Below are 24775 nucleotides of genomic sequence, written 5' to 3' on the forward strand. Positions count from 1 at the left end.
AAGGGAACCAAGAAGCATCAGAAGCAATGCTTGCAAGCATTAGCTACTCAAGCGATGCAAGTCAATGAGCTATCACCCCACCCAAGTATAAATGGTAACATTCAAATAAACAGAAAACAACAAATGTGGGCCAGGGTGTGCAGATACGGAAATTCTTATGCATGGCTGGTGGGGCTGTAAAATGGTGCATGAGGCTATAGAATGTAATGTAGAATGTAAATGTTCAGAAGATAATGATGGAAACATATGGACAAATATGCTTGATACAATTGATGTATGGATTGTTATAAGAGCTGTGAGAGCCCCCAATAAAGTGATGAGAGAGAGAGAGAATGGGTAAGTAAACTTTCGTACACACAATGAGATACTATGCAACTTTAAAGAACACAATGAGGAATCTGCCAGACACCTCAGACCATGGATGAGCCTGTAAGACAGTAGACGCATTGACCTTAATTGCTCTCAAAAGAACAAATATTACATGAGATCACTACTATAAGTTTAGAAGAAAAAAGAGCTTTCCTACTGAAAGAAACAGCCCCTGGTGGCTACCAGGCGTGGGAGGGGACGAGAAAGAGTGTCATGGGCTAGAGATAGACAACTGTTCATTTGGGTGAAGAACACGATGACATGCATTAGGAGGGAGCTTGGGGGAAATGACAGCAGCAGGGAAAGATACTGGGAGGCTTGTAAGAGCGAAAGGCAAGTGAAGCCAGTACTGTTAATACATACCCCTGCAACCACAGTGATCTACAGAGCAGATACCCGCATGGACGGACATGCAGGCTGAACAGAAGGAGAGGGAGCCTACACCCAGAATCACATGAAGCTTGACAGAGGTGTGTATTTACCTTTGCTGCAAGTGCATCCATGAATGTAGTGGAGCCCAGAGTGTCTAGAGTTGCGGTGACTGCTTAGTCATAACCAAATGTCTTAACAGAATGCTTTGCGGGAACTGAGGGATCAGAACCCTAGTCCTAGGAGACACCAAGTTCAATTGGTATAATGTAATCTACAAGAAAATGAATGTTCTACACTCTATTTTGGTGAGTAGCAACTGTGGTCTTCGCAGTTCGTGAAAACCACTGGGGAGGGTACGGCTTCTGTCTCCACAGGACAGGGAGAGCGAGAGTAGACCTCATTCCAGCGTGCCAGTCCACGCGGGCAATGTACCTGAGCAGAGAAACTCACTCCAGAGGTGACTGCAGGGCCGGCCTCCGCCCCAGACGTGCAGACCTCTCTCTAGATGACAGTGTTGCAGCGGACACCCCTGAAGAGCGACCGGTCTGACCTGCCCACATGGGGCAGAGGAAGAGAGAGTGCCACAGACCAGCGATGGGAGCAAAGCCATGAAGTCCCCGAGGAACCCCGGTGGTCGACTTCTGACATGGGGGAACAGCGCTTGGCACCCCACCTGAACTGGTTGGGAGCTACTCACAAGGGGGCCACAATGAAAGTCTAAGGCGTAATGAGAAGAGTGGGGGTGGCGCATGAGACCGCTCCAACCTGAACTGCAGGAATAGCGACGTGGGCCCCTCTGGGAAACTCGGCTCTAGGTCAAGATCCCTGTTAGTCTGGTGGTTATGTATATGTTGTTGCTTGTTTGTTTTGTTTAATCTTTTATTTTATTTTTATTGTTTTTTTGGTGTTGATCTATACACAAAATGCAGGATGGGCAGTCTTACACATACAGTGGACAGACGGACTGTTCTTGGGGGCACAGGGGCTGGGGGAGGTAGGAAGGAGTGGAGGTGAGTCGGGAGCCAACAGTGACAGGTACAGAGGAATAGTAAGACTTCTAAAGTGGACCGTGAGGAGGGTGTAGCTTTTCTGGGCATGTTTGATCAATCAAATTGTATCTGAAAGAAATGGCAGAGATGTGAATTATAGGCAAACGTAATAGTGGGGTAGGAAGAAAAAAGAATTCTAAACCTATATATATGAATATGTGTATGTTCTTTTATGTATGTGTGTGTATATATTACCTATGTATATATGTGAATGCGACAAGGAAGCAGATGGACTTTGGACCTCGACTTAAATCTTAGCTCTTTACAAGAACGGTTTGTGTGGTGCAGAAAACTGATGGTGCAAAAGCTACAGCATCTGGGATTGTAAAGGCTTGGAAGCAGCCATCTAGCAGAAGCAGCAAAGCCCACATGGAAGAAGCGCACCAGGCTGTGTGATCACGAGGCGTCGACGGGAAGAGATATCAGAAGTTCAAAAACACACATCCAAATTGACATGAAAGGGAGTGGACTGGTGGAGATCCAAAGTCCACCAGCAAGACAACTGGACAGTCCCTCGTAGAGGGGCCTCATGGCGTGGAGGATACATCCAGGGTACAGTGTGGCACTGATGAACCACAGGACTATCCTCTAGTTCTTCAAGATTTCCTCCCCTTACTGGTATGGTCCATACGTGGTATACCTCATTGGTCATGTTAGACGTGTCTATGCTCATGTGTACATTTAAGATCACTCAGTACATGGTAGTCAAGATAGATGACCTCTCAGAGTCAGTGACAGGAGTAAGGGTTCCCTGAGGGTATAGGAAGTGAGGGGGTGAGGGAGGAAGCAGTGGAAAGAAGAGAGTTGATAGCATCGATGATTGTATATCTCCACCCGATGGGATTGAACAACAGAAATATATGGGTAGGGAAGAGATTTTTTTGAATGAGTAAGATATGTCAATTAAAATATTATTCATCCATCTAAAGTACAACTATTGGTCTCTCTCTTCTGGAGAAAATAAGAGTGAAGAAAATTGAGGGCACGTGCAAACAATTAGTGCCATGGTTAATGGGCCGTGCAAACCTCAGTCTCCTTCACTCAGATCAACAACTAGATGATGCCTGCCTATCAATATCAGCTGCTCTGAAAGGGATCCCATGGTAAGGTCCTGGCGAGAAGGGGCCGGGTGGAGGGCGGAGGATATAGACTAAAAATCAAGATCATAAAGAGATCAGGCTTACTGGTCAGACAGAGGCAGATGGAACCTCAAGACTATGGCCCATTCGTAATCACCTTGCAGGTCTGGAACTTAATTCACCCCCAGGGTTAGAATTCGACCAAAGGGGCACATTTACCCAAGGACAAAGTTCAGAGAGTTAGGAAGGAAAGAGAAATGGGCATAAGAAACGCCTGGAGGAAGTAGGATCCGTGATGGTACATGGAGGGGACTGCAGTGAGTCCGTTGAAACAATGCGTATGAATTATTGAATGTAAACTCGTGATCAGCTCTCTAAACCTTCACCCAATTCACAATAAAAAATCATCCTAAATTGAGCCTGAAGTCTCTTCTTTGTTTCTGATTCCTGGTTGAGTTACAACCATGCACTTTGGGGACCAGCATGCACGAACCCTGTTTCAGAGGAGACCAGAAATGTAGGCTTTCCCTCCTCTTGTCTTCTATTTGCTTAGAGAGTGGATTTCAGTCTGCTGAAATTCTGAGCCCAGGGCAGAAACATCTATTCATAGAGGTAGACCATTTTATCTCCCACTACTCAAGATGTTGGGTTATCACAGACAACACTAGGGTGAAAGAGAACACCGTCATAATGAAGTGCTCATCATCTGAACATAGTTTATACGCAACATATGGACAAGGCCCCCAAAACCCTAAGCAGGCGTATCCCAAGGGAGAGAACAAGGATGGATTTGGGGAGGATTAACTAAACCACTCTATTAACAACACTGAAGGAAGGATGGAAATCTCAAATTCTCCTTTTTTAGTTAACCTCCATTGTAATGTGGGGGCTCCAGCACACCACAGTCATTTGAATTTAAGCTAATATTTGTGGATGAGGCTGTCTCGGGTAGCATTATTTCATTCTATAGCTTCCCTCTCCCCACACAGCTTTTAGAATAGCTCATTTCAGTTTGTTAACACTAAATAAATCAGCATTTATGGAAGTGATGATAAGGGAGAAAGTTAAAATAAATTGCTCAGACTTAAATTAGACAGCGACTGTTCACCTTTTTCCTCATCTCATTTCAAGGACTCTTGACAGAACAAGAAATTTACCTATAAACGAGGAAACCAGGAAATGGTGTCGAATGGTATTTAGTTGAAGTATTGTTTGGTTAGGGTTGTTTTGTGTTTGTGTGTGGGTTTTGTTGTTTGGTTTGGTTTTCTCATTTTCAATCCACCCCCAGGAAGCCCTCTGACGGTCGGGAACTTCTGGCCTAGCCAAAGTCTGACGAGATGAATGGACACAGGGGTGTGGGGAGGCGCCTGGGTGGGGCACAGTCAAGTGTGTGTAGGAAAGGTATCCAGAGGATGAGGAGGGGTGGGCAGTGGAGGCACCAGCCAGCCCAGATGTGAAGCAGGAAGTGAATCTTCCTCTTCCCACTGTCACCTTGATACTCTTCCCTGTACTTTACATCCTCAAATGCACACCCCATGACTCAGCTGAGTGACATCCTTTTCCACTGGACTCGGCTATACAAGGTGTGCCTTTAAGGCATCAGGAGTAACCAGCAAACAAAAGACTCTGACTCAGCCAGTCTTTCTCTCTCCCCACCTTGCACAATCGAAGTAATTCTAATGAATAAATATCTTGCCATCTCCCCCGAAAGACTCTCTCATGTACCGTTTCGTCTCCAAATTATGTTCCCTCTTGGATCATTTATCACTGTTTAGTGATTCATTTTTCCCCTTCAAATTTATGTGCAACTTCTGTGACATCATTTTTGTGCCATTTCTTCCCACCACGCCTATGTCTAGTCTAGGATAGTTTCATATACATGAAGAGTATTCATGAAAACTTATCTAAGAATAGTTACACATATTAAGTCAATCTGTCAAAGCTATGTATTATTTGCTGATTGCAACATTCCTAGGGACAAACCCTAGGCTTCTTTTGGAAGACAGGAAAACCCAACTTAAAGCAGAAGCTGCTATTTACGGACATGGACAGAGGTGTTCACGTTGTAACCTAGCTTTACAATCAAACCAAGGCAGAGCATTAGAAATAGGAAGGCTCAGGGCCCATTACCCAGAGCAATCTGAATGATAGCCCTGTGGGCCAAAAAGAGTTGAACCAGTGTTTCTGAGGGGAAATTCTTTACAGGGTTGTACCATGTGTGGCGACCACTCATCTGTCCGTTTGTTGTACTGTAGTTTGTGGTTTTCATATTGCTGTGATGCTGGCTGGAGGCCACTGGCATTTCAAATACCACCACGATACTTCAAATCCCACCCACGGTGGGCGGGTTTCAGTTGAATTCCAGGCTACGAATAGGAAGAAGGAAGAAGTAAACCACGTCTGAAAAATTAAGCCTCTGGAAATTTTACAAGCATCAATGAAACATTGTCTGATATAGTCCCCCAAAGAGAAGCCCCTCAGGTTGGAAAGCCTTCAACTACGACTGGGGAAGTGCCGTCTCTTCAAAGTAGAGTTGACCTTAATGATGTGGGTGGAGCAAAACTTTCAAGACCTTCATTTGCTGATGGAGCATGATTCAAACTGAGAAAAAACGGCTACAGACAAACTAAAAAGCAGAATGTGGAAAGTACACAGTATGGATCTAGGAAAACTGGAACTCATCAGAAATACAATACATAAAGATGGCTATCATAGGCTTTATCAAGCTGAAATAGATTAGTACTGCTACTCTAAATCCTACTGTCTTCTGTCCTGAGGACAATATTTTGAAGAGAAATGGTGGAGCACTCATATTTCAAAAGCATTTCTAAATCTATCCTGAAATATAGTGCTCCAAGTGATAAGATACTATCCATGCTGTACAAGAGAGACCAGTAATCTGACTATAATTCAAATTTACAATTAACACAAAGGATGAGGAACTTTACCAACTTCTACAGTCTGATATTAACAAGACTCCATGCTATCAAGATGCATTGTTAACGACTAGTAAATAGCATTCAAAATCTGAAAACAAAAAGAAAGATCAGCAGCTGTAAACTATGACCTTGGTGATAGAAATGATGCCAGAGAGCGTATGATAAAAATGTTTGAGGTCAGTGATTTATTTCTTGAAAAGATCTTTTTTTTCAACAACAGACACAACAATTATACATGTGGACAGAATGCAGAGGAATCAAATTGACCACATCTGTGGAAAGAAATAATGGAGAAGCGCCACACCATCCATCAGAACAGCACCACCTGTGGAATAGATCCTCTATTGCTCATATGCAAGTTCAAATTGAAGCTAAAGAAAATTAAACCAAGACTGGAAGAGCCAACATTTAACCTTGAGTATATCCCATTTGAATTTAGAGACCCTTTCAAGAATACATTTGACACATTGAATACTAATGACCAAAGACCTGACAACTTGTAAGATGACATCCAAGACCCGATATATGAAGAAAGCAAAGAAATCATTAAAAATACAGGAAAGAAAGAAAAGACCAAAGTGGACGCTAGAAGAGACTTTGAAGTTGCTCTTTAGTACAGAATAGCTAAAATGAAAGGAAGGAATGAAATAAAAGATTAACAGAAGATTTCAAAGGGTCGCTTAAGAAGACAAAGTATTATAATAAAACCAAAGGCCAAGATTTAGAAAACTAAGAAGAAAGGACAGAATTGGCACTTCTCAAACTGAAAGAACTAAAGAAAAATCTCAAGCCTTGAGCAGCAATATTGAAGGATTCTGTGGTGGGTAAGAGAGAACCACAGGAAGCATCAAAAGAAGATGGAAGGAAACACAGAACTGGTCAACATTCAAGCATTTCAGGAGGTAGAATATGATCAAGGACTGATGATATTGAAGAAAGAAATCCAAGCTGCACTTAAGGTATTGGTGAGAAATAAGGTTCAAGGAATTGATTGGCTATCAAGTGAGATGTTCCAACAAATGGATGCAGCACTGGAGGCGCTCACGCATGGGTGCCCAGAAATTTGGCATCTGGCTGGAAGAGATCCAAATCCATGCCTGTTCTAAAGAGAAGAACCAACAGGATGTGGAAATTATCTAAAACTATCATTAAAATCGCACCCAAGTAAAATTTTGTTGAAGACAATTCCAATATAGTTGCAGCCATAGATTGACAGGGAATTGAACAAGGAATATCATTGCTGATGCTATTTGCATCTTGACTGAAAACAAAGAATACCAGAAATATGTTTACCTATTTCGTTAACTATGCAAAGGCATTAGACAGTGTGGGTCAGGGTAAATTATGGATAGCATTGCAAAAAACGGGAATTCCAGAATACTTCATTGTGCTCATGTAGAACCTATATATAGGTCAAGCGGTAGTTATTGGAATAGAGCAAAGAAACACTGCAGGTTAAATTTTTTTTTTAATCTGTGTGCGGAATAAAAAATCTGAGACGCTTATGAAGAAATCATAGCATCAAGACTGGAAGAAGACTCATAAACAAGATATGCAGATGTAGATGACACTATCTTGCTAGCTGAAAGCAAAAAGGATTTGAAGTATTTACTGATGGTTATCTAAGACTACAGCCTTCAAAATGGATTCCACCTCAAATTTAAAAAAAAAAGACACTTAATCCTCACAGTTGAACCAATAGCCATCATGATAAGGGGAGAGGAGAATGAAGTCATCAAGGGTTTCATTTTACCTTGATCCACAATCAATGCCCATGGAAGCAGCAATCAGGAAATCAAACAATCAAATGGCATGATTATGGGGGGCAAATATGCTACTTAAGAGGACACATGGGTCCACACCTCCATGACCTTTATAACCCTAGAGCCCTTCCTTTGCCACTACCAGTCATTCTGGTCATACATCCCACTCAGCCTTGAAAGCAGGGAGTCCTCCCTCACTGCATTGTGCCCACCGGTGTCTATGATCCTGTCACCTGGCACAGTCTACAGATGATGCCATTGTCAAGTCAGTTTGGACTCATAGTGATACAACGTCAACAGTCTAGTGCAGTGTCATTCTCATTTCCATTGTTCTGTTTGAGCTCATGGTTTGATCTATCGTCTGAATCTATCTCATGCTACAACAGATCTCTTGAAAGTGTTAAAAAGCTAAGGTGAATCTGACCTAGCCCATGGTATTTTCCTAGGCCACCTGATGGCATCAGAGGCTTCCAGATGGGCCACAGTAGAAGTAGAACAGCGGTTGAGCCTGAGCCCTTACAGAAGCCCAGCCAGGAAGTCTGCAGAAACACCGTACCTGACAATTGAAACATGTTTGTCCAGTTCAGTAACAACACCTTTCCAAACATGTCCCCAAGAAGAATAAATTGTAATATTTTCCAAGTGGCTTGGAGCTGTAACTTATGAGTTTGTAAATCTATAAGGTCAAATTTCCCTTAGGCCACCCCTCATCCGATCTCTCATTCTCCTATCCCTCAATCAAATCCACATGAACCTGGGTTTTCGGCTCCTGGAGCTGGACTTGAACGTAAGCTCAAGGACATCTTTGTGTGTCTTTCCTCTGTATTCCAGATCTCTTCAAAGAGCTTAAATGGAAGCCCAATTCTTACTCCTAATGACCTTATACAGCAGCATAGACCTGCTGCCAACGTTGGTAGCTTAGTGGTTACACGTTGAACTGGGATCCCCATGATTGGCAGTTTGAAACCAGCAGCTGTTCTGTGGGAGAAAGACTGGGCTTTCTACACCTGTAAACAATTACAGCCTGGAAACCCACAAAGGGGATGGGGTGTCACTATGAGTTGGTATCAACTCACTAGCAGTGAGTTTGAGTTTTGGGAGATCTTTTCTGGGAGCAGAAAATCTCATCTTTCTCCCTTGGAGCAGCTGGTTGGTCAAACCGCTGACCTTGAAGATCGCAGTCTAACACATAACCAACTGCATCACCAGGACTTGAGCCCCAAATGCCACCACCACTGCCATCCAACTCATAGTTGGACATTCTGTCATTTCAGGGGGTAGCATCTGAGAAAGAGCCTGTGGTGCTGAAGGAAGAAGTTCAAGCTGCACTGAAAGCATTAGCCAAAACCAACACTCCGGAAATTGATGGGCTACCCATGGAAATGTTTTCACAAGCCAATGAACCTCTGGAGAAACATCCTCATCTATGCTGGGAAATCTGGAAAACAGCTACTTGGCCAACTGACTGGAGATTCATATTTTTACCCATTCTACAGCAAGGTGACCTAACCCAATGGACAAATGAGAGAACAATATCTTTGATATCACATGCGAATAAAATGTTGTAGAAGATCCTCCAACAATGGTTGCAGCAGTACATTGTCAGGGACCTGACAGAGGTGGAAGTTTCACCCTCACAGCCCTGCAGGCTGCTCCATATGTCTCTCTGCACCCCGCACCCCCCCACACACACATACACTTCCATCTCTCCAAAATCATTTCATAATTCTACAAACTTTATCTCAAAACTCATGCCGTGTCATCGATTCCAACTCCTAGTGACCCCGCAGGACAGAAGAGAACTGTCCCTGTGAGTTTCCAAGGCCATACCTCTTCACAGAAGTAGAAAGCCTGATCTCAACTCCTCCAGAGCGACGGGTGGTTTCGAACATGCTGACCTTGCAGTGACCTGCCCATCGAGTAACCCACTAGGCCACTAGCGTTCCCTCGTTGAATCCTACAAAGTAATACAGCGCCTCGGGGGTCTCTATTTCTCCCAAATTCACTCTGCTGCCCACAACGGCCCAAAGACCACCATTCTCCAGTAACCAAGCTTGCCTGTTACCAGAACACTTGCCTTCTTTCCTTAAATAATTTGATGTTTGTGTTTGGGGTGAACGTTTACACGACGAATTAGGTTCCTCTTGAATCATTCTTATGCAAGTTGTTCGGTTACAATTTTTACAATCAGCACTCCATTCGGTCTGCTCTGTTTGCATTGATTCATCCAGCTTTTCCTGTCTCCTCGCTTCTGGGTCAAGGTTGGCCTTTTGGGCGCCTACCGTTGGTCGCTGTGGTTATTTTATCGGCCAATCTAGGACTTGGCAGGAAAGGGCCCCGCAGAGGTAGCTTCAAATCCAAGGTAAAGGTTAGTTGAGGGCACCAGGTTTGGAAGTTCCTCCGGCCTCGATTGGTCCTGGAGCTCCGTCCCCGGCCGGCCCGGCCCGGGTAGGTCCCGCAGGAAACCGCATTCGCGCTCTCTGATGACAGAAACGTACAACCCCATTTATTTGGAAAGCAAGGTGAGTTGTTTGTTTGTTTTTAAAGAAAAGCCCGGCTGAGCTTTCTCGGGAGCCTGGTCCGGGACGTGAGTGCCCAGCGCGCAAGTTGCGCTCCGCTCTGGGTCCGAGTCCCGGCCGGCGGACGCCCTGCTCCTCCCGGGGCCCCGGCTCCTCCGGGCCCGCCCGCCCGCCTTCCAACGCGGGCAGCGCGCGGGCGCTCCCGCCGCCCCCGGCCCTGGGCGGAGCCGCGCGTTTAAAAGCGGAGCGGGTGCGGAGGCCGGGCTCGCCTGGTCCGCGGGGCCGCGTGCACCTGACTTCCCTCGGGACAGCTCTGCGAGCCGCCCGGACCCCGCCGACCTCGCGCCCCTCGGCACCATGGCCAAGGTGCGTGCGCCCAGGAGCGCTGCTGGAGGGACCGGGGGATGAGGGAAGTGGGTGGGGGGGGCGGCGGTCAGCAACAGCCAGAAAGAAAAGCCAGGGCCCTGGGGCAGGAGCGGGGGATCAAAGCTGCCGGGCCGTCGGGTCTCACCTCTGTGATCCCACCCCGGACACTAAAGAACTCCAGGGCCCGCTGAGATGAAGAATTCAATCCAGAGGTGCTGGCAGGGGCCACGGGGGCCCTAGGGCAGCTCCAGAGGCACCTGGGAGGAGGGAGGGTTGGGGCAAAAATGGATGGAATGGGATCTGAGAGGGATTGCATCCGGAGGCGTGCCCAGTCCCCCTTGGGGAGGTTCATGAGCTCAGGGCACACGCCCCTACTTAGAAAGGGGGCACACATCTTGGTGGGTCCTAGGGAAGTGTGGCTCCTTGGAAGGGTCTTGTCTAGAGTTGAGGAAATAATTTTCACCTGCCCTACCCCAAGGAGGGTCACCATAAGGAGAAGACTTGTCCCACCCAACTTTCCCCCTAAGTGGGGGCTGAAAGGGGAGACAAGAAAGGGATGAGAAATCATTGCTTGAAAGTGGGAGAGAGGCGGTCCGCTCCTTTCTCCTCCTTCCTCTCCTCTCTTTACCAAGGGAGGGCTTGCCCCCCACCCCCACCCCATGTCCTTGTATGTGCAGGACCCCCAGAGGGCCTTCATTGGAGGAGGTGCTTCCAAAAATCCATTTTAGGCCAAAATTACACCAGGGTTTCTCTTCCAGAGAACACTAGAAATTTACTCCGTGGAGCTCAATGGAATGAAAGACATCCAGAACAGCGGCAAGGAGGACGGCCAGGAGAAGTCCAGCAGGGGCCGGAAGGACACGTGCTGGAACCGCAAAAAGAACCGTCAGAAACAGGAGATTAAAGAAGAGCCTGATCTGGTCAGTAGTCTTAAGTCCAGTGGGGTTCCCCTGATGGCCACCCTTCTGAGAGCTTGGCCTTATTATAAAAGAAGAACCGGGTCAAGCAACTGAAAAGTCTCTTACAATTTGTTTCCTTGTTAAAACAAACAAAAACACTCCGTGATAACATCTGGCAGAGTCAGGCCCAGTACAGGATTCCTGCATGTGTTTGGAGCCTGTCCCAGGTACAACTCGGAGGGGGGGAAACCCCCTAACTCTCTCTTCCCTGCTGGTTTAAGTGCGATGTCTATAGCAGATTACCTGTTTTAATAACATCGGACTAAATGAGCCAGAGCCTATTGAGATACGCAACCAAAGACACTAGACTTTAGACATGCAATGCCCTATGCGAAAGAAGATAGATGGACAGATATTTAAGAATAAACCCAGAAACAACACTAACTGAATTTAAAACCTACTTTGATTCATTCTTCAGTTTACTCCTTCGTGAAATAAGAATTAATACTGGTGCAGATGGCTGAATGTGATCAGGCAGAACAGGGCATATCGTTGTTCAGTAAGTAGGGATTGCTTCCTGTGTGTTTCCAGCCGTTCAGATGGAAAGTATGGCGACTCTCCCTTGGAACTGCTATTTCAACAGGAATATGTGGGTAGGAATATATGTATGTGTGTTGGTGACAATGAACACCGCTTTTCATTATCACTTTGTGGAGATTCAGGTTGGGGTGAAAAATGATTAGTTCTATATTATTGGTGAGAGTATTTTTACTGTTTCCCTGCTGAGAAAGGCGCGTCTCTCTTTCATCCTCTCCTCTTCACCAACCTTCTCACAACCAAATCCACTATCATCAAATTGATTCCAACTCAGCGAGGGCCCTGTAGGACAGAACCACCCAGCAGGGTTCCAAAGGCTACCGATCTTTACAGAACAGACCGCCTCACCTCTCTTCTGCAGAGCATGCAGGGGGTTCCAACTGCAGATAGTGCCTTTTAGTTTGTGAAAGAGTGCGTGGATATTTTTGCATTCCATTCTCTTCCATCCTTAGAACCTTGACAACTAGTAAACGTTCCTGCCGTTGAGTAAATATCAAGAGATTGAGAATGGCCCATGCCTGGCTGTTTCTATGTTAGCCAGCAGAGGGCGAGCAGACACCCCACGCTCCTCTGATTAGGCTGAGAGGAAGGACTGCATTTGGATTTTCAAGTGTTCCATCCCTGCCAACGCTGGCTTGAAGCATCTCTTAGTGGTATCTGTCCAGAGCTTAGCCTGCTGTGGGGTACTATGTGCTGGCTGTGTGAGCCTCAAGACAGTAAAAAGGACTGTGCCTTAATCCTTTGAGTCCCATTCAAAACATTATTTGAATAAATGAGCAGGCAAAGCAGAAGCTAGGTAGCAGAGGGCAAGAAGCAAAAGAGTGTTCTTTTCCTGGGAGGCGGATTCTTGTGATTCAACAAGAAACTCACTTCACATCAGTAAGAAAAGAGATGACGGTGGTACGAATCAGACACTCCAGGTTGGAGAGTCGATCACGGGGATAAATAAGAATACACAGATTTTGTCCTTCCGGAGTGCGGGGTTTTCTAGGGGACGTAAGCCAGACTTACCCTCTGGGTTTTCTTCTACAGGAAGAAGCTCCTCGTGGTTTAGCCCCACAGTTCTCACAGGGGAAGGAGTGGGGATGGCCTCACCCCCATACCCAGGGCTCATTTGGCAAGGTCTGAAGACATCTTTTATGTCACAACCCAGGGAGGATGCTGCTGGCATCTAGTGGGTAGAGGACAGAGATGCTGCTAAATATTCTACAATGTATAGGACAAGATCCTCTTCCTTCCCCCACCTCCCCCGACTCCAAACTGGTCCCCCAGCAAAAAGCTCTCTGCCAAGAGCTAGAACCCCAACATCAGTATAGGGTCACTATGAGTTGGAATCAACTTCACAGCCCATAACAAAAAACAGTCGAATGATTCCGTGGTAGAATCTCCAAGTGGGGGCCCTAGTAGCATTTATTGGCAGAGTCTCCGTCTCTCTGAACAGTTGAGTACTTGAGTTCCATTTCTCAAGTGTGGGAAAGCACGCTTCTTGGTGCCAGAGACTCAGCTGGGGCTGCATGGATGAGGGGTCGTGGTGGTTGGTGAAGCAAGCCACTGGAGAAGATGCCGTGACTCTGGCTTAGTGTTGCCTTTTATCTTCACCTCATCCCAGAATTCAGGTCTGGATTAAGTATCCACACCCTAAGCCCTGGAAGACAAGTGTCTCAGGACTTAAACCTGCGATGGGGAGCAATGGTGAAGTCACATGACTTACTTTGTGGATTAAATCAAACCACAGCTACCATGTGGCAAGTGACAGATTCAGTCTGACCCCTTCAGGGATGGCCAGAAAATTCCCTAGCCCTTGAGTTCAGACAAAACTCTTGTAGACCCCTCCCTTGCTGCTCTAGTTATCTGACAAAAGAGGTAGAGTTTTTCTTTCTTTTCCTCCTACACTCCCTGGCCCCCCTCCCATTCCTAGTGCTATACCCAGCTCTCATGGACCAATCACCGCTCAGGTGAGGTGAGGAAGGATCTAACCCCCTTTCTTCTTCTTCCTTTCCCGGATTTCAGGATGACCATAAACTCAGCAGTGAAGACTTGGAAAAGAAATATGGAACCAACATCGTGGCGGTAAGTCCTTGGGAACCAGGGCTCAGGACGAGAAGGGCCCTGGCCATGCAAGGGAGCAGGCTGTGGGAAAGCAGATGTCACATTAGAGAGAATGACCTATAGGCAGGACTTTGAGGGTAGCAGGACTTCAGTGTGGCAGAAGAGCTGGCCAACCTCAAGGAGCCAATGTGTCTGAGACAAGGTCCTTTCACTGACTGTTGGCCATACAACACTATCCTTTTTTTTTTTTTGCTATGACTGCAGAAAAGTGTCCTCACACAGCTACTGATACTTTCCTCACTGTCACAATCCGAGGTTGCTTTTAAGCCCTGTGCTCACAAGACAATATGGGACATGGTGCTCTTCTTGTCAGAGAATTGGGTGGGGGGCTGTCAAAGCGCACACTTTCCATGAGGATCAAGAGTAACCAGCTTAGAACCCTGCTCATTCCAACTTCTCCGCTAAGATGGGAGGATCTCCCTGGGAGCACGGTCAACAACAGCACCAGTAGAAATGCTGTGGGTTCAAAGTCAAATGAAAAGTCCAGTCTTGGTGCCTGGGTGTCTTGGTACCATGTGGCCTGGATACGGAAAGCACACCAGAAATCCCCTCTGTGTGCAGACTGCCGGACTGAATACGGAGAGCTAACGAAAGGAAAGGAGCGCATGTCTGGTCTTGAGGTGTCAACAGTTCTGTAGGGGAAGCAGATGTGTGTGAGGATAACAGGACACGTTTCTCTTCAGTGACCACCCAGAGGTTGAAGCCGTCAGCTGAGAGAAGGATGAGCCGCCTCCCTAGGCGGCCTGATGTTGGCACTGGGATTTGCGTTTGGACGCTGAGCAGAAACTGGGGCCACTGGAAGAGCAGGGAAGAGATGCGGTGGAACTGGGCCTGAGGAATGGGTTAAATGGGATGAAAACAGGCAAGCGCTTGGCTATTAAGCTAAGGAAGCGAGGCCATAGAAGTGTCTAACAAGCGCAATTTCTACACAGGGGAGTGATTTGCTCAGCAGTTTGCTAGATCAAGTGTAAAGTTTTTTTCTAAGTGGGAGATGGAAGAGGGAGAGTCTAGATTTTGAAGATCAAGACAAGAGTCCAGGCAGGGCAGGGGGAATGAAGTCTGAAGCAGGGCAGCCGCAGTCTGAGTAGAAAGAAGGGGGCAGATTTGAGAGATGTTTCCGAGATAAGCAACACGGAAACCAGAAATGCTGGTTTCATTATTCATTAACCTTCCCTTTAAATTATTCTTCCAGAAAACAGTCCAAATTAATAGACACATCCTGTTTCCAAGACGCTTGAAAACATGCTGGTTTCAAAACTCTAGGGATCTTGTAACCAAGGCTCTGTGAGCTTGTGAGTGTTTTATAACTTTCACCAAATTCCATGAATGCCAAATGATCAGAAATTGTGGTCAAAGGTTCTCCATTATGACAGTGGGGGCCCAAGAGTCATTTGTGGAACTACTCAAGAAACAAGACTCTAGAGACTTCCCCCCACCTAAACTTGAGGGAAGGGTGGAAAGTGGTCACTAAACAGCGCTTGGGAGAGAGGTGTTTGGAAGATCAAAGGCAGAAATCTGACCTGAACCATTAAAATGTTATCAGTAGATTCCTCATAAAGTGGGCTGGACCTGATCTGGTTTCCGAATGTTTCTGTATTTTGGGTTTGTATTGTTGTGTTTGGGTTTTATTTGTTAAAATTACAGTGTATCTCAGAGGTGTTATATCAATGGACGTCACCCTCTTGGAGCTGTTATAGGCTTTCCCGTTTTTCGGTTTATGAAAACTAGGCTCAATGAACCGAGAGGGACAGCAAGTAGAAGATGGGGTTCAGGGGAAGGTGTGGTAAAATGGAGGCGATGTCAAGGAGCCCCTGTAGAAAAAGAATGTTGGGAAACTGATTGTGGTAACAACTGTACATTCTACTTGACGCGATTGAAATTTGAATGATATGATGCATGTATTAAATCCCAACTAATATAAATAATAATCAGTTCTCCATAGGGTTTTATCTCTGTGATCTTTCAGAGGCAATCCACCTGACATTTTTTTCCGAGCCATCTTTGGGTGGGTTCAAAACACCAACCTTTCAATTAGCACTTGGGCTACCCAGGAGCTCCATTGCCCCTATCGAGGGCCCCAAATGAACAGGACTTGGGCCTTACAGAGTTGCTCATCCTATAGAAGGAGGTTTTTGCAGAGCTTTCTAATCAGAAAAGTTTGGGGGGAGGGGGACAAAAACTCCCATGGTTTACGGTGCGAGATGCACCCGTAGACAACACGCAGCATCAGGCAAGGCTCTGGCAAGAAGGGACCTTGTGAGGAGCTCAAAGGTTGGGTCAGACTTGTCACTGGTAAGATGAGCAAGCACTCAGGGCGGGTGTGCAGAAAAGTAGAAAAGCACTGTGCTGGGCTCTGCTCTGGTGGCAGCACAGTGACTAAGAGCCAGCCCCATAACCGAAAGGTCGGTAGTTCAAACCCACCAGTCCCTCCATGGGAAGAAGATGTGGCAGACCGCACCTGGGTAACCCTGTGGGATTCTACTCCATTCTGTAGAGTTGCTGGGAGTCAGAATCCACTCAGTGGCAACAAGTGTACCATACCAAAGTCCCAGAATCAATAGGACATCTTTCTGGACTGAATTTGCCCTTAGATCTGGTGGTGATTTTGTACCTTTCAAACCCTTCTTTGCAGAGATACATCTATTTCTAAATAAGTCTCTAGAAAAATTAGCCTTCCTTCACAGACCTTAGTGCTGAGGAGCTTGGACTCTGGAGCCAGGTTTCCTGGGTGGAAGGCTGGCCCTACCATTTTCCAGCTGAGTGACCTTGAGTGGGTTCCTTATCCTCTGTGTGCCTCCGTTTGCACATCTGTAAATGAAGGCTAACAATAGCACCTTCCTCAGAGGATCATTCTGGACAGCAAAGGAATAAATGTGTGTAGGGCACTTAAAATCCTGCCTGGGTGGTATTCGGCAGTAACGATCCTCAAACATGGGGAAGAGGAGGACAGAGGCGATTGTCCACTTGTCCCTTTGGTCTGGCGCATTAACTCCAACCTCAACCGGCAGAACTCTGATCCGGAGGGAGAAGAACTAATCCATGTCTTGGTTTTCCTTATCCTTCCCAGGGTCTTTCCAGTGCCAGGGCTGCAGAACTCTTGGTTCGGGATGGACCCAACGCCCTCAGCCCTCCCAAGGAGACCCCAGAGATTATCAAGTTCCTCAAGCAGATGGTGGGGGGCTTCTCTATCCTCCTATGGTTCGGAGCCATCCTGTGCTGGATCGCATACGGAATTCAATACTCCCATGACCCATCCTCATCTCTTGATAACGTAAGGGCCAGCTGTTCCCCAGCATGCTTTGCTAACTTGCCTAGAGAGGAGAACAGCACCATGAATTTAGGCCTGAGTGGACAGAGCACAGAACTGGAGTCTAAAACCCCATTTTAGAAAATCAATAATTTCCCATCAATAAAATAGAAATTACATCTGGCTGCGTAAAGTCTTGAGACAGTGTAAACATGGATCTAAGTGTATATTTACATATGACATCTATAAATATACAACACATATTTATGTATAGATATATTTTATTTTATATATATATGAGAAAATATGATGTGTTCCTAAAGGAAAAAATTGTAAGTCCATGTAGATGGTTTTCTAGATCTTTTCCTTCAAAGCTAAGTCTCTTTTTAAGCCTGGAGAGCATTTACTGCCAGTAGGGAACTGGCCACCAAAGCAAGGGAACTGAGCTAGCTAACATTATGTTAACAGACAGAAGTGGGGCACAAAAGACTAGAAGTACCTAGGAGAAAAAAATCTGAAAGGACAATGAACAGATTAGTGGTTGCCTGGAGCTGGAGGTGGGGTTGAGAGTTGACTACAAACAAGCACAACTCAGTGAACTTTCTGGAGTAAAGGAAATGTCCTAAAGCATTATGGTGGTGTTGATTGTGCAACGCTGGCCATTTGCTTAATTAAAAAATAACTCATAATTATTGAATTGTATGCTTAAGTATGGTTTTAGGGATGGGAAACACAGGGAGGAAGGGGGATAAGTGAGATTACACTTGCAATCAATGGCATGAAACAAAATGTGTATGACTTGTTGACGGGAAAACCGGTCTGCCCTGTAGGGTTTCACCTAAATCACAATCAAAAGTTAAATATAGATAGGAGGGCCTGTAAGTGATATGGCACCGACTACCACATTGTCCATCTTTCCATGATGAGATCTAACCATAGGATCCGGCTCCTTACTTTTTTCTTTTCTCTTTCTGGTCTTCTGTCATCACTCAGGTGTATTTGGGTGCTGTGCTGGCTGTGGTGGTTATTCTGACGGGCATGTTTGCCTACTACCAAGAGGCCAAAAGCACCAACATCATGGCCGGCTTCAGTAAAATGATTCCTCGGGTGAGTAGAGCAGCCATCTTTCTTCTAGCGTCTGCGTTACTTTCATAGGAAGAAGCAACAACTACTGACAAAAAAGTGGAGGGTTGGTAGCTCAGGCTCTGGTCCCATCACTTGCTGTCTGAGAAATTTAGAGCAAGTTACCTATCTCCTCGCAGGGGTTTGAGACGATCAAATGAAATAAGATGCAGGAAAATGCTTTGTCAAGAACCAAGTAGGACAGGAATACTAGTCCTTGCACAACATCTTCTGCTACTGCTTGGAAGCATGTGTGAACCATTTAGACAACTTCATTATTTGGGAATACCTGGAATTATTCCAAAATACCTCTCCCCCTGCCTCTGGTTCAGAGATAGAGGGTGAGCGACGTCACCCCAGTTCCTATAGTAAGCTGTAGAAGTTCAATGAGTGTTCACTGGAAGCCAAGGAAATTGGCCTAAGATTCTTTCTCTGGGACAAATTTGTTCCCAGTCCTGAACTCAGTTCATGCTGTCCCAGGTACTGTCACTGTGAGTCACTGGGTTCTCTCCACACAGGATGTCTGCTGTGTGTCCTTTGGGGAGTCCATGCCCGCTATTGACACAGACCATCGGAGTTGGGTTCTAGAAGGAAAGATTGTGGATGCAAAGGATACCTCCTTCTTTGCTAAAAAGCAGGAGATCCACATCATTCATTTTCCCTCCTTTGGGAAGATCACTGAATCCTTTAGCTTCACCTTCCGTGTTGTCCCTGACTTTATAGCCAAGGTCACTCACCCCAAACTGTCCCTCCCGTTGCTGTATCTGCCTACAGCAGCGTGTTCTGGCCCCAGGGACATCTCTGTGTGTGCTTCCTCAAGAAAAATGAGTTCTGGGGTCTTTAGACACCCCCTCCCCAAGTGTAACACTCTTTGGTTTTACACTCTTTTGCGATTCATAATTACATCTGTGTATTCTCATTCATCCATTTATGACATTCTGCGAGATCTGGGACATCTGTCATGTTTTTATTTCCCAGCAAGCTCTCGTCATCCGAGATGCAGAGAAGAAGACAATCCCTGCAGAGCAGCTGGTGGTGGGGGACATAGTGGAGATTAAAGGAGGAGACCAGATTCCTGCAGACCTCAGATTGCTGTCATCTCAGGGGTGCAAGGTATCATGAGTCACTACTAAGGATCAGCGTGTCACCCATTGGTATTCTTTAATTTTACCAATTTCAGTGCAACTCCAGCAAGAAGCCCAATTTTCAGTTTTTTTCAAAATTTCTTTCAGGTGGATAACTCATCGCTCACTGGGGAGTCAGAGCCCCAGGGCCGGTCTTGTGAATGCACGCACGACAATCCCCTGGAAACAAAGAACATTGGCTTCTATTCTACAACCTGTCTGGAAGGTCAGCCCACCTGGTTCTTAGGGCCAGGTGTACTTTGTCCTCCTTGGGCTTTATATTTTCTCTTTTACCATTTCTGGCTAGAAAGCTTTTTCCAGAGAAAGCATGAGATTGAAGAGTCTAGAGAACTGGTTTTTAGCCTGTGATATCATGTAAGCCACCAGTGAGAGGACTACAAAGTAGACTGTGTTCCTCTCAGCGCCAAGGACCCCTGGAATAAAATGTCTACTTCCCCTATAGGCACAGCAACTGGCATGGTCATCAACACGGGTGACCGCACCGTCATTGGACAAATTGCCTCCCTGGCTTCAGGAGTTGGAAATGAGAAGACGCCCATTGCCATTGAGATCGAGCATTTTGTTCATATTGTAGCAGGAGTGGCTGTCTCCCTGGGCATTACTTTCTTCATCATCGCAGTGTCCATGAAGTATCCTGTCTTGGACTCCATCATCTTCCTCATTGGCATCATTGTAGCCAATGTGCCTGAGGGTCTCCTGGCCACTGTCACTGTGAGTCCATGCTGTTAGGTAGCCACTAACTCTTCCTATCCCTTGACATTGTTAACCTCTGTGCTAGGGAAGCTCCCGTGAGCAAACTACAAGTCTCCTCTGTGTTTATCAAACAACTCATGTCCCATCACAAACAGCAATGGAGCATTCTCAATAGACCTTTACTTAGAGGGACAAAAGGAATTGTGATATTTTTTAATATTATAAGGCATTGTCCTCAAAACACAGTTTCATTTTTAGGAGTTCATCTGTACTCATGCAATTTTCCCTCAAGATCTATAACATTGGCTTGAGTTATCATTGAGTTTTTTGTTTGTTTCAGTTAATCCCTTTCCCATAATTCATATATATAAACACATATATTATTATATATCTATCTATATAGATAGATCGATCCTTGGAAATTTCATCCAAAGAGTTTAGGCCCAATCCTAAAGCCACATTGTTTGGTTTAATTCTCTTCTGTTTCTCAGAAGTGAAAAACTGAACTTCCTCCCATTTTCTTCTGCAAAGCAATTTGTTTCTTCCCTGCCCCTCCTACCCAAATCCAACTTTGGATCTCCCTTTGTAAAAACCAAAAAGAAAACTGCACTGCCATCAAGCCAACGCTGACTCACAGTAAACCCCTGTGGATGTCTGAGACATAACTGATTACAAGAACAGCTGGTGGTTTTGAACTGCCCATCATTTGGATCACAGCCCAACGTGTAACCACTCTACCATGAGGGCTCCTTCCCTGTGCAAGGGCTAGTCCACTTAAGTCCTAGGTCAAACCCACTCTCCTTAGTCTCTGCTGTGAAGGCCCTGTGGGTGGGGAAAGTGATTCACATTTAGAGTTATATGAGAAGGTGGCCTACCTTACCGTCGGTCTGGGATTGTCCTGCTTAAGGACAGAAAGAAGAAACTTTTTAACCTCTGACCTCTTCTGACTCCATAAGATTGTATTTGAAGAAATTTGAGCCAAGAGAACCCTTTGATATCTGGGAGTTTAAAAGAGAGAGCTAAGAGTCTTTAAAATATGGAGGTCTGAAAATTAAGCTTCTTGGTTTTCCATGGCAACAGATGAATTCTTTGAAACAGCCTCCTTGGCATACACCAACCAACTCTCTTCTGACACACTCGTCCCTGCAGGGACGACATGGCAGATGGGGGTCCACAACACTGGCCACAGCAACCTTGCCCTCTTCGTAATCTGAGTCCCTCCGAGTCATTTTCTTAAGAAGATGACGGGACAAGAAATGCATTTAAAAGAAAATAATTTTCCAGATAAGGCTTATCAACTACTAGGTCTGTTTCACAACATCTGTCCTAGAATTAGGCTAGTTCTCTCATACAATTCAGTCCTAGCTAAACTTAGTTATTTATATGTGAGACTGAAGTCAGAGTAGCTACTTTTGTACTTACACTTTTAAAAATTATGTTGTTTCTACTTTTACAGTTCAGGGGTAGCTTCCACTTGTACAGCCATTCTCTCTCTCCTTCTCTGAGTTGTTCTTCCCCCATTAAAATAAATCCCATGACCCTTAGGGTTCCTATCAAATCATTCAGCTCTCGGATACCATGTAGGTAGATCTTCAAAGGGCATAATGCTGAAGGTAGACATTCTTTGCGAGATCAAGTGAACTGTTATTTGATTTTAAGAAAACTTCAGGGCATATTTCAGATATACGCCCTCAAGATGATCTCAGGGCAATAGTTTCAAGGGTTTATCCAGCCCCCAGACCTCCAAAAAGTCTGCAGTTCAAGAGACTATTAAATTCTGTTCTGCATTCGCTCTTGTGATTGGCACTTTTCTATGGAATCACTGGTCAAAATGTTCAGTAATATCCACTTGTGCTTTTCTTTTAAAGCTTCTCTCCTCTCTCTCTCTCTCTCCTATCTAGGTGGCCCTATCACTGACGGCAAAACGAATGGCCAAGAAGAACTGCCTGGTGAAGAACCTGGAGGCGGTGGAGACCCTCGGCTCCACCTCCATCATCTGCTCTGACAAGACTGGGACTCTGACGCAGAACAGGATGACGGTGGCCCATCTGTGGTTCGACAATCGTATCTTCGTGGCCGATACAAGTGAAGATCATTCGAGTGAGTTAGGTGGAATATTCTGCATGTTCCAAAACTGTGGGCCTGAGCAGGGGAGGTGAGGGGTGGTGGTGGTGGAAGGAACTCACCACGACCATGTTGGTATGCAGTCTCTGGGAGTTATCAAGCAGAAGCACTCATTGATAGCATGGTCTAGCATCCACTGTCTGCTCTTTATTTTCCAGACCAAATGTTTGACCAAAGCTCTGGGACCTGGGCCTCCTTAGCCAAGATAATAACTCTCTGTAACCGAGCTGAATTCAAGACGGGACAGGAAAGTGTTCCCATCATGAAGGTATAGCTTCTGCATAAACTTTTCTCCCTTAATTTGGCTTTAAATCACAACCAGTTTGAAGCAATGTCTTCCTTTTTGATTTGATGCTTGATTTAATCTCTTCAGTTGAGATGAGAATGTACCAACACTTAAAGGTTCTCAAAATATTGATTGAGGAAATTTTGAAAAAATAGGTTTTACTCCAGTAAGTGGATATATTTCTTTAAATGATTTTCCCTCTGTAATGCCTTTACCAATGAAATGGGTATAATCGGGGTTCTGAAGAATAGATAAATGCTTTTTCACTGAAGTTGAAAATGCAGTTAGATGTGAATTAGGAAAGAGGTCTTTGGGCATCTTCGTATTAGCAGGTTAAACTACCAAGGAGTCGAGAATTGAGAAAATGAACAATAAATCCCCTCTCCCTCCCGTCCTTCCACCTCCTTCCTCTTTCTCCTCTTCTTCCCCTTACCGAGTCACTGACTCTAGGATGTCTCCCCTTTTCTATTGATTTCTTTCATGTTCATGTAGGTTTTAGTATGTCCTTTTTCTACAAGACAGCTTATCAATTCCCCTTCGGACCAGTCTCTTCTCTATCAATATCTCTCAAACTTTTCTCTCTAGTTCTAATTTCTCACTGGGACTCCAACCTGAGACCCCAACTCACTGCTTGGGCATTTCCACCGGGAAATCCTGCTATGATGGTAGACTCCCCCAAATTACACATCTCATCTTCCACTGGATCCACCCAACCTGGATCCAAACCAATAGTTTATCCCCTAAGTTTGTCTTTTTCTATGGCAGCCAGTCTACTTGGCATCCAGGCTACAACTTTTAGACATTATCTTCAACTCTCTCCTTTCCTTATGCCTCATGAGTCACCAAGTTCTACTGTTTTTGCTTCAAAGTGTATCTAATTCTAGTTTATCCCTCTTCTAGTCTTTCTTGCATGCCACTTATTTTTTCAAAATACAAGTTTTTATCCTCTTCTAATTTTAATCCTTCCCTGTTTTCTACGTCACAGTTTAGGAGCTCACCCTACCTTTCATGGCCCTCCATAGTCTTGCCAGCCCTCCAGACCCATCTTTATCTCCAGCATTCACACTAGAATCCATCCACTTTTATATCTTAATCCGTGTGTCTTCGTTATGTAGCGCTGGTGCAACAGAAATGCTTCAAGGAAATGGCTTTAACAAACAAATGCATTGTCTTACAGTTTAGGAGGCAAGAAGTATTGGGGCACCAGCTCTAGGGGAAACTTTCTCTTTGTCAGCTCTGAGGGAAGGTTCTTACTCTTTTCAATGTATGTGGGCTTGGCGTTCCTTGGAGATCTCCGTGTGCCTTGGCATCAACCTTGCCCCTACAGATAGGAGTTTTGCAACACAGAGACCCTGGGTCCAATGGGTGCACTCCATTCCTGGCTCTTCTTTCTTTCTCTCTGCTTCCTGTTTAATCTCTTTTATATCTAAAAAGAGATTGACTCAAGATACAACCGAATTCCATAGATGGCAACCTACCCCATAACATAATTGCCTCTAACACTGTTTTATTAACATTATAAAGGTGAGTATTTACAACACATGGGATAATTACCTCCAACCACAAAATGACGGATAATTATACAACACTGAGGATCATGGCCCAGACACATTGACATGTAGTTCGGGGGAGGGAGGTATGGGGAGGGACACACAGTTTAATCACCCTGGCATCCTGGTTTTTAAAATGCTTTCTTTTTAGTTTTCCCTTTCTAGCCCAACCATTTCTCAACATCTAATTCAATAGCTGATTCTTTCGTGAAACCACTCAGTCCTCACTGAACTCCGGTTTCTCTAAACTTCTGTAATCCCAATAATTGGCACCACCATTGTCTGGATCACTCACTAAATGTCAGGAAATCACGTTGTCTGTCCTGCTAGACTGTAAACACTAACAAGACATGCTGGTTCTTGGGCTAAAGGAAGGTCGGTTTATCGAAAACAATCACAAAAGAACCAAATAGTGTGCTGGAACTATTTACTTTGTTCAATTCCCAGAAAATTGTGGTTGGAGATGCTTCCGAAACGGCTCTCTTGAAATTCTCAGAGGTCATTGTGGGCGACGTGATGGAAATTAGGAAAAGAAACCGCAAAGTAG

At 45.3% G+C, this 24775-nt stretch overlaps 1 protein-coding gene across 1 annotated transcript in view; it reads left to right on the top strand.

Annotated features, from left to right (window-relative positions):
• Positions 1–11211: 11211 nt before the first annotated feature.
• The window catches only part of LOC101662203 (potassium-transporting ATPase alpha chain 2), a 34742-nt gene continuing 21178 nt past the window's right edge, over positions 11212–24775 (top strand). The window contains exons 1-10 of the mRNA XM_045294026.1: positions 11212–11376; positions 13963–14022; positions 17129–17332; positions 18302–18415; positions 19409–19543; positions 19663–19780; positions 20018–20286; positions 22170–22368; positions 22551–22660; positions 24676–24771. Of these exons, the coding sequence (XP_045149961.1) occupies positions 11251–11376; positions 13963–14022; positions 17129–17332; positions 18302–18415; positions 19409–19543; positions 19663–19780; positions 20018–20286; positions 22170–22368; positions 22551–22660; positions 24676–24771 (1431 nt within the window). The 5' untranslated portion in view covers positions 11212–11250. The remainder of the gene's footprint in view (positions 11377–13962; positions 14023–17128; positions 17333–18301; positions 18416–19408; positions 19544–19662; positions 19781–20017; positions 20287–22169; positions 22369–22550; positions 22661–24675; positions 24772–24775) is intronic.

The sequence above is a fragment of the Echinops telfairi genome, unplaced genomic scaffold (genome assembly GCF_000313985.2).
Source record: "Echinops telfairi isolate 266 unplaced genomic scaffold, ASM31398v2 ScPeMD7_2565;HRSCAF=3150, whole genome shotgun sequence".
Lineage (NCBI taxonomy): Eukaryota > Metazoa > Chordata > Mammalia > Afrosoricida > Tenrecidae > Echinops > Echinops telfairi.